Here is a 20,324-nt window from a genome sequence, read left to right on the forward strand (position 1 = left end):
CTGCATGGATTTGTAAATCACAAGCAGTCCGTAGCACTGTGTGACTAGTAATTTTTTTTTTTTTCCCTAGGGAGCAGGAAAAAAAGAAATGAAAAAGAAAGATCTGTGTCTATAGGACTGTGTTCCCCATTATTTTAAACTGCATGTAGCCATATGTGCTCTCGAGTCACAGTTCTTGACATATGTAACCTTAGCCTCTTACAGCTGATTTCTAACACTGGTGTTTGAAAAATGACTAAATATCAAATCAGTTCCAACTCATACTTGTCAGGAGTTGCCTAAGTGGTCCTAGGAGACAGTGTAACAGTACATATCTACTGATTTGTAATTCCTCATAGGATGGGGGATTTCAAGCTAATAATCTCTATCCAGGCAGTTGAGTGGTATGGCTTTCATTTTAAGAAACATTAAGATGTGCTGCCGGTTCCTATTTTTAAATTAAAGAAAATGTAAGAATTGTGTTATTATGAAGGTGAGCTTGATGCAAATGTTGAAGTATGATTACAGGGCCGGCATTTCAGCAGGACTTGTTGCAATGTTTCCTTTTGTGTTTTGTCCTGTGGGCTTGTGTGGTCAGTGAACAAGATCACAGACTAATTTATTTCAGAATAGCAAATACTACTGTCCATGCATACGTTCCTCAAATTAGGAACAGAAACTCCCCTAAAATGCAAAGTTTCCCCCTTTTTGCCCCCTTTCAGAACACATATACCATCTTCAGGTTTTGAGTTTTCTTTTTTTTTTTTTTTTTTTTTTTTTTTTTCTTTTCTTTCTCTATGACTTTGCAGTTACCTTTGATACCATTCAAAGTGAAGCACTGGGGCAGAATTTTTAGCAAATAAGAGTTGAAGAGCTGTGGTAAATTCTTCATTGCTCTGCGTCTTTAAATCAAGATTGGGTGCCTTAATAAAAGGTTAGGCTTCTCTTCATCGAGTTATTAGCCTTTCATAAAGAAATCCCTTGATGAAATGTTATGGCCTGTGTTTTCCTGGGAAGTAAGACTAGATCATTGTAATGGGCCCTCCAGGTCTTTAGCGCAGCAGTGCCTAATTTCTTTCCCGACCTTGAATTACACTGAGAAGAGGAAGTTTAAGACGAATAAGTCAGGAAGTAAAATTCTGCATATTCTGAATATTTTACAGGATTACCAGCCAAGCGCTGAGGTGTTCAGAGGAAGAAGCTTCTAAAACAAGGAGCTCCATTAACTGGCAGATGTTAATGAACCTGTGTCTGGTGTGTAGGACTGAACCTGCACTGGTGTGGGAGACAGCAGTGGGCTCATTTTGAGCCTTGGTGGGCTTGGGAACACAGCTATGTGGAACTGTCCCTCTGTGTGTGGTTCATCAGATCCTCAGCTGCTGCAGGCAGTGCCTGGGGAAGTGATCTCCCATCCTTCAATGCTACAGGCAGTGCCTGGGGAGACTGTTCTTCATTTTCCTGTCTCAGCAGCAGTCTCCTGGCAGTGATCAGAAGCAGCAATGGTCAGCCCACCATGAGTCATACTCACTTCCTGAAAGTGAGTATAGGTCATACTCACTTCTTCTCCACTCTCAGGACCAAAGCTCTTCATTTATGTGCTTCAGTTTGTGATGATTATAGTCCATTGAATGCATGGGATTGTGTATGGTGGTAACTCATCAAAGTACAGATCATTGTTTGGTCATTTTTTTCTGTGCTGCACCTGAGATGCTCTACCAGTACCTGCCCTGGCTGTCAAATACTGCCTGGAAAAATATGTCTTCCCCAGTAAGAAGTAGGAAAATGTCCAGCCCCTGACTCCACGGGTGTTGATCGAGCGGAAAAGAACCACAAAACTCCACCACTTGCAAAATGGCTGTGTGAAAACAGCAACATTTAGGTTTTAGCCCAAGTATGGAATAAGTACTCCTAAGAGATGGCAATCCTGTGTGGGAAGAAGCCACAAGAATTAGGAAATAGTTGGTAAATATGTGTGTGTGTGAGGACAGGGGGAAGGCAGGCTGGAGAGTGACTGGTATTTCTTGTGGTTTTATTTTAACAGTGGCTGTAAATTGTGAACTGCTGCTCTGCAACTGCTGAAATCGTGGCTGGCTTTGGCACTACTTACAGATGTTACTGGTCTTAAGAACAGGGGCTTCTTTCCTACATCTGCATAAAGAAAAGTATGGATTGGTGATGTGCTCATCCAGTGCCTCACTAAAATGTAGCAGTGACTGCTTTCCTTTTGCCAGAGAGCTGCCTCTTTTCACATCTTTTTTTCTGCCAGACACTCCAGTTAAAACTGGTGCCCTGCTACTGAGATCTGCTGTAATGAAAGAGCCTTTCCTCCTTCCTTGTACAAAGCTTTCATGAGCTCACTCCCGAAGGAAGTGTGGATGAGGGTGGGTGACTTAGGCAGGAACGCAGGTGACTGTGATGGGACTCAAAAGCTGTGACACAAAACCAGGCAATTGCTTCCCTTGGAAAAAGGTTTAAGAAAGAGACAGATGAGGCATAATTGAGACAGAAGGATGTTGATTTCATGGTTTATTGTCACATTAAAAAAGTAATATTACTGATGAATTAATATTTGCTTTTTAATATAAAAGTGCTTATTCTTACAAATCCTTAAGGCTCATTCTGTTACATTACAGTAGGATTTTTCACCATCCCAGAAACTGTGCTACATGAGTTTTACATGAACTGTGGACATAGCAAAATCTCCAAACAGTAAAACAAGTAATTAGTAATTTCATTGCCTTTGTATGCATTATCCTGTTTAATTGTGTAAATAAACAAAAGCAATATTTTCTTTAATTTTCTAGTTTGGCTTGGAACTGATCCCCAAAATATTTCTATTTTTCTTGAGCGAATGGAACAAACACAATTGGTTTTAAATTCCAATTTTATACTCGTACAGAAGAAGGGAAGGAGTGAAACAGAGGAGCATTACAGATGTAATTTCTATATTTCTCACTAAAGAGGAAAGGACTGACTACAAAGCACAAGTACTGTTTATATGCCATATACTTCTTTTTGTAATGTCCCTGTGTTGTACTTAGGTAAATCTCCCACTGAAGCCATTGTGAGTTTTGCCTGAGGGAGGAATAAGACCAGGGCCCTTGCAGGGAACATTTTACATAAAGGAGTTTATAATATTTTTTGTCTCACAATGGAAGAATGAAATAGGTGAAAGTTACTGAATCTCTTGTTCATATTGATTACAAGTGAAATATGATTTCTGGCATATAGTATGATACACAGATAAGAGTATACCATATTTATTTGTAATCATAATCAGAGCTATATTAGTTGATGGGCAGTGATTTTGCTATTTCTACTTAAATTTTAGATATTTATTTATTGTAAAAACTTTTTTTTTCAATAATTGGGTCAAAATGCAGCAACTAAAAAAATACCTAATGCAAAACATAAAAATACTTTAAAGTATTCTGGAGCAAGGGGGCAAATGCTAACCAATCTAATAAATAAGGCAGTTTAAAGCATTTGTGACTGCTACTGTGATATATGTACATACTTTACAGCATAAATTACTGTACAGAATACTCCGTTTATTAACCCGTGTAAACAATATTGCCTGCTGTATGGGGACATATCGTGGGATTATGGGCAGCAGAAAGATAAACTGCTGTAGCAGAGTGGGGAGGCCTCAGGTAGCACATCCTCAGAGAGCAACATGAGCGTTATTTTATGAGCTGCAAACAAAGCCATCTCCACTTGAATAATTTTACAAAAAATCTGCTGACGTTTGTTGCTGTAAACGAAATATGGAAATGAACCTCTGTGGTTTGTTACAAAAATAATTCTAGTCATAAACTGGTCTCTGCATACCTCTCCTAGCCAGGGAACCTCACTCAGGAGTTTGCTTTGTGAAAAGAGAGATGGGGAAGAGTTGCAATGCACCAGTACCTTGTTGTGTGCTGTCTGCACTGCCAGTCAACAGCTGATCCCACACTGGGGTTGCCACACTGCATTTTCAGCCACTGGTGCTACAAGCAGCATGGGAAATGGGGAGGGAACCCTGTGATCGTTGCAACTGGCAGGAGAAGTAATGACAAATGTAAGCCTCCTGTTATTTTGTCTACTCTGTGCTGTCTTCCACACCCATTTGTTTCCCTCATCCATCCACAGTGTGGTTGGGTTTTGACTTCTGCATGGTGGCAACTCCATGGAGAGTCTCTGTAGGATGCCTACTGCAACACGGCACTGGCCATCAGATACCACTGCAGTCCAGGTTTCCATAAATAATATGCTCAGAAAGGCAGGGAGTTGCCAAAAGTAGTATGTGTGTGCAGCCATGATTTGTTACGCTGGCTATCGACTCCATCTGCCACGGTCAGCACGGAATAATGCCCCTACACAGGAGGACCAGGGATTACTGCCCAGGGAGCAATTCTAACACTGCCTGGCTCCTTTGCTTTGGATCCTGCCCCTCCTGTTGCCATCCATGAAAAGAGACAGTGGCACTGCAAGCCCATCTTGACCTGCCTGCTCTGGAGCTCCCAAACCACCATTGCTCTTTCTGCTCCACCAAGGGAAGCCAGCCCTAGGAGCTGCTGTGGGACTATTGGTCTGCTGGCAAGCCATGAGCTTTAGGTGTCCCTGTGTGGCCTATGAGCTGTTCATCATGGATAAAATTCCCATTTTCACATAATTAATTGCAAAATGCTGTTGAATTTCCATAAAAACGTAATATTGGCCTCACTTAGGCTCACAGCCAATTTCATCTCTTTCGTAGTCTACAGAAAAGATTGTAGTCTACAGTCTTTCTCCTTGTTTAAAAGAGGCCAGCCCTGCTTCCCAGCAGTGTAAGGAAAAAGTGCCTGCAAGTGTTTAGTAAACTGTAAAATGTATTTTCTTGATATTTCAGTAATCTTAATAGGAAAAGGTGCACATTCAGTTCTCAAGGATCTACTTTGGATTTAGGCCTAGTAAATTATAGAGTGGTCAAGAGGTGGTCCAAGTCTGAAACATATGCTTGAAACATCTGAGAAATACATGTATTTACCACATACCTATTTTCCTGCATATGTGCTTCCTCCCTACATGATCTCAGCCCCATCCTGACTCAGCACATCTTGAGATATTTACCAGTATCATCAGGCATTCCTGGTAAATCAACCATAAACCTGGGGTGGGATTTATAGCACCTCTGTATCTGAGCTGGTTACCTAAACCCCCTTTTTAGCCAGTGCAGACAAACGAGCATTTCTACGGTGAGATTGTGCTTATTTTAGAATCTTCAGTACAAGATGAGGCGATTTCCAACTTCTCTGTTTAAATCAGAATCTTTTTTCTTCTCTCACTCCACCTTCTTTTCCTATTTAACCCCACTGAATTGTTACGAGACTGACTGTGTATCCTCCATGGCCTAAAGGAGGTCACTGTACAGGTGAGACCACCAGCTTCTGCTGGTTCTACTGCAGGGCCATGAAATGGCAAAGCTCACTCAAGTGGATTGGTAGCACAGTCAGGCCAAGGCATCGGGCCAGGAGATGCTGCTGGCACCCCTCCAGCTGCACTGCTGTTTCACACAAGGTATTTGAGTCACCAGCACTAAGGGCTTTTGGTCCCCAGATTACTGGTCCCCCTCACTTGCCTTTCCCTGCAGAGGAGAAGACTGTCAAAAACTGTGCATGGACTCATCAGCACTCACCGTCCTTCCTCAAGAGGGAACTGAATTCCTTCACTAGAAATAATGGGAGAAAGGATGCCAGTCCCACAGATTAGGTGGGAATTAGAAGAAAGAAAAATCTTGAACTGCTTGGAGCAGCTCTGCACTGCCTTTCACCTTTTTCCTGTGACCAGCTTCAACTCCACCTTGTCCTGCATGTTGCAAGCCGGGAGATGGAGTTCGGGAAGAAAATGTCTAGAACTGCAGAAGGGATCTCGCCATCCAGAGGGACCTTGAGAGGGCCCCCATGTGAACCTCATGAGGCCCAACACGGTCGATTACATGGTCCTGTCCCTGTGTTTGTCCAAGCCCCATTATCAATACAGATGAAGGATATACTGAGTGAGAGCAGTCCTGCTGAGAAGGACCTGGGGGTGCTGATGGATGAGAGGCTGGACATGAGCCAGCAATGTGCCCTTGCAACCCAGAAAGCTAAAAAAGCATGACCTGGTCAAGGGAGGTGATTCTCCCTTCTCCTCTGCTGTTGTGAGACCCCCACCTGGAGTGCAGTGTTCATTTCTGGGGTTTCCAGAACAGGAAAGACAAGGACCTGTTGGAGCAGGTCCAGGGGAGGCCATGAAGATGGTCAGAGGGATGAGGCGTATCTCCTATGTAGACAGGCTGTGAGAGCTGGGGTCCACCCTGGAGAAGAGCAAGTTCTGGGGAGATCTTACTGTGGTCTTTCTGTACAAAAAGGGGATTTATAAGAAAGATGGATAAAAACTTTACTTGGGCCTGTAGTGACAGGACAAGGGGAAACAGTTTTCAACTGAAAAAGGGTAAATTAAGATTGGATCTAAGGAAGAAATTAATTTCCGTGAGTGTGGTGAGACACAGGAACAGGTAGCCTCAAGAAGCTGTGGATGCTCCATCCTTGGAAGTGTTCAAGGCCAGACTGGATGAGGCTTTGAACATCCTGGTCTAATGAAAGGTGTCCCTGCCCACTGCAGTGGGGTTGGAACTAGATGATCTTCAAGGTCTCTTCCAACCCAAACCCTTCTATGATTCTACGATAAATCTAAAGGAAAATATGCTTTTTTTAACTAGAGGTATATTCCAAAATGAAAGTGAGGAAAAGAAGGGCTTGTCCTTTGGTAAATGTTATCTATGTCCAGCTTGTTCCTGCAGGAAATGTTTTCTTTCATGTCTGTTGACAGGGTGAGAATTCCATATGTAAGAATGCCAAGTGGAGGGGAAGAAGATAACTACTGCTAAGAAAGGACTTGTTCAGATTGACTGAATAGCATGAACCATGTTAGAAACATTTTGTTGATTTGACCGGTGTTCACTCCTTGGTGAAGTGCTTTATTGATGACTTCTAGGGTAATGTGTCAGAACAGAGCTGGAACTTTGCCCTGGGGATACTGGTGTGGTGTGATTTGGGAAGGCCACTCCCTGAACATTGTATTCCCAGCCTATCTCTGACTTCCCACTTTGGTTACTGGTAATGTGCATCAAAATCAGACACATATTTTGTCGCGAGAAACTTCTTTTTAGAACATTTTGTTAAGCAACTAGTTTTCTGCAATGCACTATTCTAAAAGAAAATTTCCATAGATTCAAAGTAATGTCAAACTGGATTTGGATTAATAAATTATTTGAACATTTCTGAGGCTGTCTTGAAGAAGACACTTTGTACAAAAATTTCTTCTGCAGAAATACAAAGTGACTGAAAGACATAAAAAGATTTGAATTTCTTGGGATGGCCATGCAGCACTTTGTTAATCTGTGCTGTTTGTCCAGTTATGTACTGTTGTGATTCTTGCTCCCTGACAGGATCAAAGTCATAGATACTCTGGGAATGGCAATTTCACCTCGGCTGTGACAGTGGTCGACACTAAGCACAAGTTTTATACACTCTGGTGCTTACACTGAGAACTTACATAGTACTTAAGGATTTTGTGGGTCTTGTAGCTCTGGACTCAGGGGTGAAATTCATCCAGTGTACTTAGCAGCTTTTTCCATAGCTCTTCAACACACTTTCCTTCTGAGGATACAAAGTGATTTGCAAACATTAATTACTTCTCAGAAAGCCCTATGAGGCAGATAAATGTTAAGTATCCCTGTGTTAGTACATATGAGAAACATGAGACCTGAATGCCTCATCATTCATGCTGTTCACTGTATTTGCTCCCAAAAACTACTAAGTGCTGTGGGACAGAGGAAATCCCCCTTTTCCCCCCTAATTCTGTGGTTTTTCTTGGACCTTCCGGAATTCTTTGAGGGCAGCAGGGATAAGGCCGGTCTTCCAAGCTGCAGTGTGTGAAATACAAGCTCCACAAATTGCAAAAGTGAAGGGACCTTGGTGTATTTGTTGCTGATTTTGGGGGCAAAAGCCAGGCCCTTTATGCAACCTGTGAGTTACTTGCTCCATGTCCCAGCACTCCATTGGAAAGGTAGCTTGGGCTGCCAAAGTAGGAAACACCCCTGAAAGTCAGGCATATTTGTAGGCTACCAAGAGCAACAGGGCTAGACAGCAAGTGGAGGTGGAGGAATTACTTGAAGAAATAGCCCTAGCCAGATCTCACCCATCTCACTGAGGAAAACCATAGCCTTTTTCAAGACCAATGGATGCTCTGAATTTTAGTGGTTTTCCTCTCTGTAGTTTTAGTCAGGTTAGCATGAACAGGACCTAAAGTGACTTTCCCAGTTTGTTAATTAACCTTAAGAACAATTTACAGCATTGAGGCCAGTGACACTGGAAATGGAGTCTCGGCCTTTTTGAGGGGGAACAGCAACATCGTGAGCGACAGCAAAGTAGCTAAATTTTCATGCTAACAGTATTGGCTGAGAGACATAGTTCCACATTTTTTGAGACACACTAGATGTAAGATCATCCAAATGCTTTTCTGAATGCATTCTGACAAAATTATCTGTGGTTACATGTCTTCCCAGCCCTTGATGCACAGCACATAACCTAATGTGACAGTTGTAATTATGATACTGATCAGACCAACCAGGCATTTTTAAGACATGAAACTAGACGAATTCTTTCGTTTCAAACACAAAAGGAGAGGCATGTTAGGTCTGTGCCAGACAGACTTCTGTTACTACCTTAACAAGTCTCTGTACTTCGGGCATTGTTTGTATTTCTATTGTGCCAGGAGATTTTATTCTTTAGTTTGGGGATTCTCCCTGAATGGGGGAGGGTAATGTTGCTATCGCTGTGAACAAGAAACATTTCTTTCTGACATATTAAGCATTAAGAGGATTATATAAAGACAAGGCATATTGCAGAAGGAGATGCTCTTATTATAGCTTTTACCATGAACCCACAACCTGCCAAAATTTAGGAGAGATAAAAAACCTATTGCTTTGACAATCTTTTAATTTTAAAAAAATCGTTTTGTAAAAAGATCAATGAATTCATCCACTGTTATTTACATAAAATTCAAACTTTCCTGCTTAAAGTCATGAATCATTGAATGTCACATCTGTGGGATATCTAGGCAGATGCCATTAATCCAAGTCATTTTGCAAATTCCAATTTCATTTGGATTAAACCTACAACTAAGTCAGTGAATAGCATAGACTGTACATGCATTAAGGCTGGTGACTACTAAAGTCTCTTGGGTAGATAAACTAAGTACAGATTAGCCTGGTCTAAATGTATGTCCTCATCTGGGGAAGAAAAGTTTTCCTGACATTTCAGATTTGAATCAATAACTATGAAAAATGTTTGAACATTTGTATTACAAAAGAGATACTATGGCACAGTCCCAAAGGTGCATTTCATATAAATTAATTAGCTACACAAATTATTTTGACAACAGCTACTGCACTTCTGAGGTGAAATGGCTGCTCACTGATGAGTACTTGATGATCAATGGTAGGCACTAGTAATATCCTTCATGCTCAGTAACTTTTATTACTATTTAGATTTACAGTATATACATATGTGTTTGTATCTACACTTGTGGCTTGATCCTCTTAACCTTTACCTAAGGTCTTCTGTTCACTATAATCTCTTCCTTTGGAGCTATGTGTTATTTGGACAAAAGAAATTGGCAAACAAGGGGTTTGGGTATCCTGCCATGTGACAGGAAGGACTATGCCTGGCTTTTGACCACACTTGAACCTCTGCATATGCTTTGTTTTTGCCTGACATTCATGTCACCCTGCCATACTATAAAGGATTATGACCAAGGGCTCTGTATGATCCTGCTGTCTGTGAGGATTCTATAGGCCTATATCCTATAGTTCTGGATTTGTCAAGTCCACCTGCAATACACAGTTCTTGTGAATCCATTCCCATTGCTGTATCAACTCCTACTGATTCAGAAGCCCCTGTTTGTAAGCAAACCTCTTTCTCCAGGCATAATCCTTCTAGATTTGTACAGAATGACTTCTTACTTTTCCAAAATTGAACCTGAATGTTGCTATGACTGAAGAAGCCTGCATGTTCCTGGACTTTTACAGCTGATTAAAATAAGGCAGTGTCTTTCATGGAACTGCAAAGAAGAACAGTCTCCTCTGGTCCTATCTAAAACACACAGAGCATCTTTGACTCACAGTGTGATATGCCTAAGACTATTCAGGTTCTTAAAGTGGTGCATATGCTTAACTGGACTAGACGTAAAGTCACATGCACTTTTGCAGACCAGGCCCTAAGAAGATGAAATCAAGTATTTGTTGTCACTATGCCACATTCAGTCATCCAATCAGCAGCAACCCTATACAGCAAACAGCCTGCACAGAAGAGTATTCTAAATAACCTCACTAAAATAATATAGCTACAAAAAACCTCATGGAGAGGCCAAACCTCTATTCCATTCATCCTGTTGCACCACCAGAAATTAAGGCTCAGTGTGCTCATCATACAACACAGATGATGCCAGCACAAAAACTAAAACCTAGAAAGATTTCCAGGGAAGCAATAGGTATTTTAGCTGAAATATAAGAGCAATGTACAGGAAAGGACAATAATCTACAGAGATGTTTAGTACTTGGAAATGTTACAACAGAACACCATTAATTCTTGCATTTCTTTGAAGTTTCTTGACATATTATATCCATACAAAGAGTTCATCATGATTAAGAAAAATATCCCGATCTTAGTAAAATAAACATGCTTCAAATTTCCATATTTGAAACTCAAATGCCACATGTGCAATAAAACTAAACTCCATTTAAGGCAAGTAGTATATGTTACTTCTAAAATTTCTCAACATTAAACATCAGAAAGAGCTCCCAAACCCCCAAACTTATCTGAAGATAAACATCATAGGCACCGTCAAAGAAAACAGAAACTAATCTAGCTGGATTTCACTTTTCTGATCTGAGGAGAAATCCCGTAGTACCTGCAGATGGCATTGAAGCAGCTGACAGAATGCGTTGCTACTAGTCTAGCAAATCCTGACAGACTTCCACAGCTGGAGATCAGGCAAGTGATAAACAGAAAGGCACCGATCAAGTTCTCCACGATACTTGTGACGAAACAAATGGTGTTCCTTCTGGGGTGGGTGACAGCCAGGGCTAAGGGTGACGGCAAGACCCAAAGGTCACGTATTTTGTCATTTAAAGGCAAGTACATGTTCTCTCCTAAAGCCAGCCACATTGCAACACTCAAGTCCATGCTAAGAGGTGAGCACAGCCACAGGGATTCCCTTGGGGAGAAGTATCTGAGCACCGATGGGCACATAAATATTGGCCCAGGATGGCTTGGGGCTGAGCAGTTCCTTGGTGGCTGCTTCAGAGAACACAGTGAATGCTCCGAGTCTGAGCAATAGCTGGAGTTATGGTGAGCAGCCTTGGCAGAAAAACACAGCTATGTGAGACTCAGTGTGCTCATAGGCCCACCCTTTACCACGGGGTACATGGAGTCTGTGCTACCAAAGACATTTGACTGAGAAATTGTGCCATATTGTTTGGTATCCTCTTCAAAATGCAGCTCTTCAAAAATGGGGGAAGGAAAGAAAAAGGCAGCAAGGACCAATTAATCAACCATTTGTATCAGTGGCTACTTCTACTTGTGTCTTCTACTTAAAGTGTCTTTTGTACTCACATTTTCTTAATATGTAAGCAAATTAGATTAGAAAATAACAGTAAATGGACAAGAACAGTCCATTGAAAGTCACTGGTGCTGCTGATTTGAGTAAAGGCTGCAAATCTGATTGCAAAAAAATTTCCAATATAGAAAAAACCCCACCCTAAATATGTGAAAACCACTGAAAATGAACAAAAATGCACTGAATGCAAGCACAGTTGAGATGAACTGGCCTTGACCTCATCTGACCCAAATTAAACTCCAATTATTGTGGGATTAATTCTTCTGGCATGAAAAACACAGCCTGTCAACAGGAACTGAAAACATCCCATAAATCAAGAAACGTTAAAGCCTAGTTGAGGATTATGCATGAAGAGTGAGAGGATTATGATAGGAAACAGTTCTTAGCCTGATGAGCAGCAAACTCAGCTTCCCAGATAAAGGAAATTGCATGTAATGCTCCCATACAGCCAGGAAGAAAATGTTGCAAGCTTCTGCTAGATGAAAAAGATATGAAAGTCAAAATCTGTGGGACGATGCCTTTCCATGCAAAGCCAACAACTCTTATAAATATCTGTCTGTGTGTGTGTGCAGCTGAAATTAATGCATTTTCCTTCCTAAGTGGAGTACTGTTTGCCATATTTTGTCCTTATCTATTTACTGTCAGTAACAGAATGCAATTTTCCACCATCTCTTTTAAGTTTTTGCTATCAGCGTATCTTTTTCCAGGCCTTCCTTTTGCTTGATACTGTAGGTTGCACTGTTGGTGAGGAGCTGAACGAGACATAAAGTTATTTAAGAAGACAGGAGATAAAGAAATACATGCAATTTGTTGAAACTTATTGCACATGAAGGAATGCTGTCTTTCTCCGACCACATGCGGACTACACAACTCCTCTCTGTGCTCCAGAGAAGTAACAGGGAGATGGCACATTAATATGGAAACTTCTGTGATGTGTCCATGCACGTAGTAAAAATTCTCCATGTCTAGGATTTGCCCTCATTCGTTCCAGTTCAGGAAAGCCCTTGTGTATGTGCTTAAGCCCTGCTGAAGTCATCAGGATTTCAGTATGAGCTTAAAGTTAAGAATCTATTGTGAGCTTTCCTGAATAGGGATCTGTGCTTATTGCACTTAGTTCAACCAACCCATAAGATTTTGGTTTCTGAGTTTTTTCAGTACAAGAATAGAAAGGGTACATTTGTGCATTATGATCAGTTCTTTATAGTATTTCTAGTGTATGAAAATGTTTGGAGAGTGATATAGAACAATTCATTCTGAAGAGACATCATTGTATATTGTACCTCTGCGCACATACGTGTCTACACTCAGAAGAATTTTGCTCAATATTGAAGAAATGTTCACCTTTGTTTGGATCAATGCTGTAGCTGACTATTTCTGTAGCACAGTGTCCAGAATAACTGAATTATCCATGAAAGGGGTACTGTCTATGTGAATGGCACACAGTCATTACGACAAATGAGCGCTATTCCGCACCCAGTGGAGTCCTTGTTGAGTGTACTGAACTAAATGCTCCATACTGCTGTGCAAGGTGATAGGTCCCATCAATGCGTCCAAGTCGTTAAAAAAATCTGCAGGGAAAAAAAAAAAAAGATTCTGCATCAGAAGAGTGAATCTTTATTTGCTACTTGTCACCCTTTAACAGATTTTATTCTCTTGCAAATTGAATCAGGCTGAAGATTCCATGGGAATGAAAGTTTAATGCCGGTGAGATTAATTTTAAAGCTCCGTGGTTCATAATGTTACAGGCTGATGCACAACAATTTTCTTTTCAAAGAACAAAGCAGTGAGTTCTTCAGCTTTACTTTTCATTGAGTCTTGATAAAACAAACAGACTCTGGGCAAGATTTATTGTGAGACTGAGGACAAGCAAATCAAAAAGTCCACACACAAGTGTCCAATGACACATTTGTGATATGCTAGCTATTTAAGCTACCATGACAGAGAAATGGAGGCCTATAAAACATGGCCAACCCAGCCTAAAGAGTAATTTGGCTAACTAGCCAGTCAGGACTTAAAATCACAAGATGGTTTGGGTTGGAAGAGGCCTTAAAGATCAGCCAGTTCCAACCCCTGTGCCATGGATAGGGACAATTCAGTTGTCTACTCAGAGGCATGTAGTGCCCATTTGAGATGCACTCAGGGAGTTGATACTTACAGTCTGGACTGGCAGATCTAACACAGGATGTGCAGGAGAGTTCTGGAGTGGCAGCTTAGGTAAGGATACCTCAGTGAATTGTATCCTTGTTTCCCTTTCAGGATGGACTAAACAGCACCCTGAACTGCTGTATTGAACAAAGCTCCATCAATTGCAATGGAAGATGAGCCCCCCAAATCATATCTACATACTTTCACTTAGGTGCCCTTGTTTTGACTTGGATCTTGCCCATGTCCCTGCCTTAAATACACAAATTAGCCTGAAAACCAAGGAATAGTTCACTATCAAGTCAGATGCTGAGGCATTTGCTCATGGAAACCAGTTCACCTAAGAGATGTCTGCTGCAGGCACCTTGTTCCAATCTGTGTCTCACATGGATGGGGGAGGGCTAGAGGCTGTTCATTTCTTCTGCAGAAAGGAGATGTGCTCCTGCTTTTTGATGTGGTCTAGCTAAACACATCCCATGCAGTTCTATTACTTTGGGGGCAGGAAGCTGTTTTACCTCCCACAAACCTTCCTCTCTAGAATGCACAGACGGCAGTAAGTACTACTCACAGCCAAGTCTGTGACCTGTCTGTCACAAGTCCCAGCTCAATTCTTCTGACCAAGGCAGCTGTCAAATTTGCTTTTTTGGGCTGTTTTGGAACAGACTAGGAGCAGACTGAAGAAAGAAATAATCTCTGCAGTCCTACTTTGCAGACAGGTTTCATATCAAAATAAGTTATTTTCATGTGACAGTCTTGTAGAACAGTCCATTGCCTTGCCTCACTCACCTCTGTTTTCCTTGGCCAGGTTGTCAGCCATCTCCCAGTAGTCATAGCTGTGCAGGATGCTGTTGGTGATGCTGACGTGGTTGGCGGCCATCTGATGAATGCGCTGTGGGATGCTGATGATAGGAGATGGGGAAGGGGCCCCCGTGCTCCCCTGGGATCCTACAGAACTGACTGGAGAAGGGCTAGGGGACATAGGTGATGGAGTTCCTGTGCTCCTAGAAACCAATGTTAACATAGTTATTTAAAAGGTTGGGATTAAAACCACGAGAGTTTCAGAACATACCACAGGTAAAAACACACGATTTCTAACTGCCAATCTGATATAAGTTTCTGTGCAACTTACTTTCCACTGGCACCCCAAGGAGATGGATTCTGGGCAGCTTTAGATGAATTCTGGAAAAGAAAGAGTAATTCACAATGCATATAATTTATATAAGACTACAAAATGAAAACATTAAAGAGTATAAAAGTACAGAAATGTAAAGAAAGTGATGCAATTGCATCTCATGATGCAATAAACCCAGTCAACCTAGTTTGATGTTATGATGAAGCAGTGCTGCAGAACAGACTTGAAACAGTCTTTTAAACACCCTGGCATAGAGGCTGACTAGAAAACATTAGGTGGAATGAAAATTTTTCACAGAAATGCTGGGAATTCAGAAAAAAAAAAAAAGGGCTGCAGGACTCTTTGTAAAGTTTAGGCTGGAATTTCTTGTGCTGAAGATAATCAGAAAGATTTCCTCCCACTCTCCTGCCCCCAGTGACAAATGTCATTCCCCTAGGATCTGCAAGACTGTAAATCTGCTCAGCCTGGAATCCACAGGGATATTAATCTGAGGATCTGCAGCTCAGGTGGGTGTTTTAACCACCAGGCTCAAAAATCTTGCTCATGATTGCTCCTCATGGGGCTGTTCCCCTTGGTCCAAACATGGTAGCATTCACAAGGTCAAAGAGACTGCCCATATAGATTGGTGTTTTTCATAGCTGAAGGATTCCCCAGAGAACCCCAGAAGGGACCATTTGATCATTTACTGTGGTCTCTTGTATGCCTGGAGTCATTAAGACTCTGGTATACTGTGCTTAGGCTGAAGAATTTCATTGCTTGAGGAGAGGGTACCTTGTAGAAGTGCTATATTTACAGAGCAGGACAAATTCAGGTGTCAGCAGTAATGGAGACTGGATAGCTAAAATGATATTAGTCATTGAAACACAAGGAGCTGGAGGGGATTCAGTCACTGGTTCCTGACCATTTAACCTGTGGAAAAACTCCACCCCTCTCCCAAGTGACTGATGTAGTCCTAGGTCAGAGAGAAAGAAGTCTAAGAAACCAAGCTTTCTTAGTCCATCCCATCCATAGTGTCACATTCAGCAATGGCCAGTCTGACTCTTTGGAGGAAAGTCACCTCCTTGTGCTCCCTGAAGGCAAACCTGCAGGCAACTGTGTGCTAGAGAACAGCCCTCTCTTCTTGACATCCATGTAAGACCAGACAAAGTCCTTCAGCTTCAGATCTGTTTATGGATACTGTTTTAAATGCAAGGCTGCAGGTGTTGTAAACTGCAGGAGTTACAAGCAGTACCAGCAGTACAAAACCTCTTAGTCTCTCATGGCTTAGGAAGAAAAATGGTAGACTAGGGGCTTCAGATGTTCATGGATTTCAAGGCCAGGAGTAATCCTGCAGTGCACACAATCTACAATGTGGTTTTCCACCAGTCATGGCACTTCTAAAAGAAGCTGCATTACTTTTAAAATTTATCTTTTTTTTTATTCCTTCTAAAAAGGACAGATAGCCATACAGAAGTCCTTAGACACTATTTATCTTCCTTGTTCTCCCTGTTCTATGTTTAGCAGGCCTCACAATTAGAAGAACAAAAGCTGTTTCACAGTTTCAAGACTGAATCTTCCTAACTTCAGTGCTAGCTCTGGGATTTTGTTGGTCCAAAGCCAGCAAAACTGTATGTAATCTGCAGATTATGAGATCTGTTTCCATGTACACCATGACCTCTTAACCCATTCAGCACTAAACTAGACACAGCTCCTGAGCCTCTCTCCAAAAAAGTTTGTTTTCTCAGTTTTAATGTGCCTTTGAACTGCCTCTTGGGTTTCCACACCACAACACTGACTGTATTTTAGCAGTGATCATACCAGTGCTGTGCGTACCCTGTCATTCTTCCTGCATTTTGACACTGGGTCTTCTGTGCCCCAGGTACATGATATGAAAAACAATCTTTGGAGTGTCCCACAGGGGGTTCTTCCTCCAGAAGGTTTTCCTTTTTTTTTTTTTTTTTTTTTTTTTAATACAGGAAAAGCTAAGGTGTGAAAAGATAAAAAAGGAAAAATTCTCATTTAGCATCTTAAATAGAACCAACATGGGAATTCTCAGCATTTGATCCTGCTGCAGAATAGATTCTTTTTTTTTTTTCCCTTTCTTTTCTGATCTCTCTCAGAACTACTTGTCTTCATCTTTCTAGTGTAATGGAAACTGACTACCTGTTGTTTACTTACAGAGTTGGAAGCAGGAAAATTTGAACATTGGAGTCAAGGATACTTCCACTGTAAATGTAACCAACCTCTGCCTTACTGTACAACTTCCCAAACACCTTTTTTCTCATGTTTAGGGTATATTGCTCCAGCTTCCTCTCAGTTCTGCACCAGAAAGGTGGGGGTAAGAATTCTAAGGAGTATAATGTTGTAAGGGACCATCTCTTATCCCACTTTCCCTACTGCAACCCATTCTCCTGGTTTCTTTATGCTCTCATATGTGCCTGGCCCCAAAATATCTGTGTCTTCTCTTTAATTCTCTGCTGCATTTTTTTTAAACAACAGAAATAAAACACTTACAGGAGATTTCAATAGTATTTTTTTCTTTTCTAAAAGAAAAGTGTGTCTAATTTTCCCTGCAAATGTGTGACAAGATTTAAAATCTTTCTCTGATTGATAGTATACAAGGAAGTTCTTAATGCAGTCATCATTTCATGTCACTTGGTTTTAAAAGCTTTTAGATACCAAATATGAAAGAAGTGGAGAATTGGCCTGTTTTCCACTGAAAATTATAGAGAACGGACGTTTTTTTCAATTTTTACTTTTAAAGGTGAGAATACTTTCTAATGTGAAGCTATGCTATCACTGTGTCAGCAGGAGCTCTGCAAAAAACCAAACTCTTCTTGGCTACAGTAGAGTCTAAGTCCATTTTATGTTTGCTGTGAAACAGTCTCTGTCTGCTAGCAGGAGACATTTTATGTGGTTGAGAGCTGTTCTTCATACAGCTAATCTCTGAACTGGTCAAGAAAAATAAAGTACTTCAATAGGCGCATACTTCTTTCCTCTGAAATCAAGTAATTGTTAGAGAAACATAACATGTTGAATTATATATTGCTAAATTTTTCAAGCAATTACATTGACTTCAATTTCCATTTGACAACAACAGATCTGTCATTTCCCTTCCCTGTTGTCATGTGTTCAGAGTTTGGTCATAAGCATTCCTGCTTGTATTTGAATTTTTTATTACCAAAATGTCAAAGGATGGATGTTTTTCATTTCAAGGTTATTCTGTCTGCAAAAAAACCCCGACAGATGAGCCCTGTGTTCAAAGATAAATGGCTGTTCAGGTCTTGCAAAGCAGTTTGTCCTAAAACATTTGTATGTTTGTTCCTTTTATGTTTGCTTTTTAATTAGGAAGATAAAGGATAATTTTTGTGTTTGTACATCACATGCTGGATGGATTTACTGCAAGGTGAGCTTCACCTGAAAGATTTTGTGCTTGAGATACTTTCCAGAGAAGGGCTGCCTGTCAAAGAAAATATATTAAAATACTTCGAGAGACTGCCAGTCTTTTTCAAAATAAACAGTGCCTGGTCTTGTGAAGTGAAAAATGGAAGCAGTAACAGGTGAAGCAAAGCAGGAAGGAGAAACCAACAGTGCCATGTCAAGTATATGGCAGGTGGTCTGTCTGCCCTCTGATGCTTCTGTACAACTCCTGCTGAACTCAGTGTGGGGCTGTTTGACAGTTCCCTGGGTAAGGTGTCCCACTGCACTGTCCTACCTACTGATGCTGCTGAGTGGAAGGCCTGCATCTGAGGACTGATCTAGATCAAAGTCTTCAACTCGTGGGAAGTGTAATCCCAAAGGGCAAAATCTGCAAAACCTATCACAACACAGCTGGATAGCATTAGACAACCGACCAAGAATAATCTGAAAATACCTGATTGTTAGTACAACAAATTTATCACCCTTTGTGAAGGGTCACAGTTTGTATTTTTCAAAGAGGAACCCTTGTGGAGATAACTGAACTAACTAGAGCTCAGATGTTGCCATGGGAGTCTATGGTAAAACACCACTGACTTCACAGGGGAAAAACTAATCCCAGCACAGCTACTGCTCTAGTAAGATGCTGTATCTCCTGTAAAGACACATTGAGCTAAAAACATGTCATAAATAATGCACCTTGAAATACTCAATAAGCGCTTTTGAATACTTGACCGCGTGGTCTCTCTTGAGTCGGAACATCCTCCAGTACAGAAGGGCCAGGCAGCGGTAACTGGAATATAAGGGAGAGCAGAAAGTAAAGGGTGACTCCTGAACAGAAATCCCACAGAATACCTTAATTCCTCAAACTAATACAGAATGGAAGCTGACAGCACCTTGCTTACAGTTTTTATCACCATTTTTTGGCAGTACTTCACACTTTGCTCTGGATTCATGACCGGAGCTAGGTACCACAGCCAGGGCAGGTCATGCTGACAAATGCTACCAGCGAGGTACTAAACAAACTATACTCAGAAGGGTCTGGGCTCCCAGGCCTTCATTCTGCCTTGAAGTCTGCACACTTGACCAAATGCGTCTCCCATGAAAAGAGACATCCTGCAACTCAACATACACTTTTTTTCTCTCTCTCTTTTTTTTTTTTTTTTTTTTTTTCCCTTGCAAAGGCATAGACAACTTTTTGAGATATCTTATCTTGGGAGTTTATTGCCATAGCCTGGAGTCTGTATGGTGAACTCTTGAGTTAGAGTAGATGTACTTTGTATATACCCAGTGGTGCCTTCCAGCAGCTGGAGATGTATGGGATAAAGGGAAACCTTGGATCTGGCACAGATTTCGGTGGCCAAGCTTCTCTGTAGGAAACCAGAACAGAGATTGTGTTGGAGTCTGGAGGCCACTTGCCTGATTTGGTCCCCAGAGGAGACCGGCAGTGGGCTGAAAAACAATGTCTGTACTGGCACTGTATGCCCCTGCGCTCCTCGTTAGTCTGCAGAATGCCACACACCTTTAAAACTACATAATTAAATGAGAGTAATGGCTATTGACTGTAGTTATGTACAACATTCAGTATTCAGGACACATACACTTTTCTTTGCTAGTGGGTTTAGGTGTACCAGTTTATTTTCCGAACTGAGAATCACCACCACCTCTTCCCAGCAAGGCTTTTTGGACTGAAAACGTGTGAAAACTGGGGTAAGTGTGAAAGTGCCCCACAGTAATGCTGCTTTCGAAACAAAAACCCTGTGTGTTTTGCTTCTCCTTTGGCAGCAGAGGCCTCGTTTTTAAATGCAGTATTTAGTCTTGGAGCCAATCCGGAGCACCAGAAAGTGCCTTGAGTTTGGAAGTGCAGAGTGCTCCCCATCTCCCCGCACCCAAAAGCTGCCCACAGCTCAGCGAACGGCTCGAATTAGCGAATCGTGAACGCCGGGCAGGGCTGCTGAGCCAGCCTGGCCGCTGCCCGGAGCGCGGCGGTGAA

General features: G+C 41.5%; 1 protein-coding gene across 1 annotated transcript in view; it reads right to left on the reverse strand.

The window, feature by feature from the left end:
* Positions 1-10,267: 10,267 nt before the first annotated feature.
* The window catches only part of AFF3 (ALF transcription elongation factor 3), a 314,337-nt gene continuing 304,280 nt past the window's right edge, over positions 10,268-20,324 (reverse strand). Inside the window, exons 19-22 of the mRNA XM_066313661.1 lie at positions 19,031-19,124; positions 14,933-14,982; positions 14,590-14,804; positions 10,268-13,229 (exon numbers count right to left, since the gene is read on the reverse strand). Coding sequence (XP_066169758.1) covers positions 13,108-13,229; positions 14,590-14,804; positions 14,933-14,982; positions 19,031-19,124 — 481 coding nt within the window. The 3' untranslated portion in view covers positions 10,268-13,107. The remainder of the gene's footprint in view (positions 13,230-14,589; positions 14,805-14,932; positions 14,983-19,030; positions 19,125-20,324) is intronic.

Source organism: Sylvia atricapilla, chromosome 2, assembly GCF_009819655.1.
Source record: "Sylvia atricapilla isolate bSylAtr1 chromosome 2, bSylAtr1.pri, whole genome shotgun sequence".
Taxonomy (NCBI): domain Eukaryota; kingdom Metazoa; phylum Chordata; class Aves; order Passeriformes; family Sylviidae; genus Sylvia; species Sylvia atricapilla.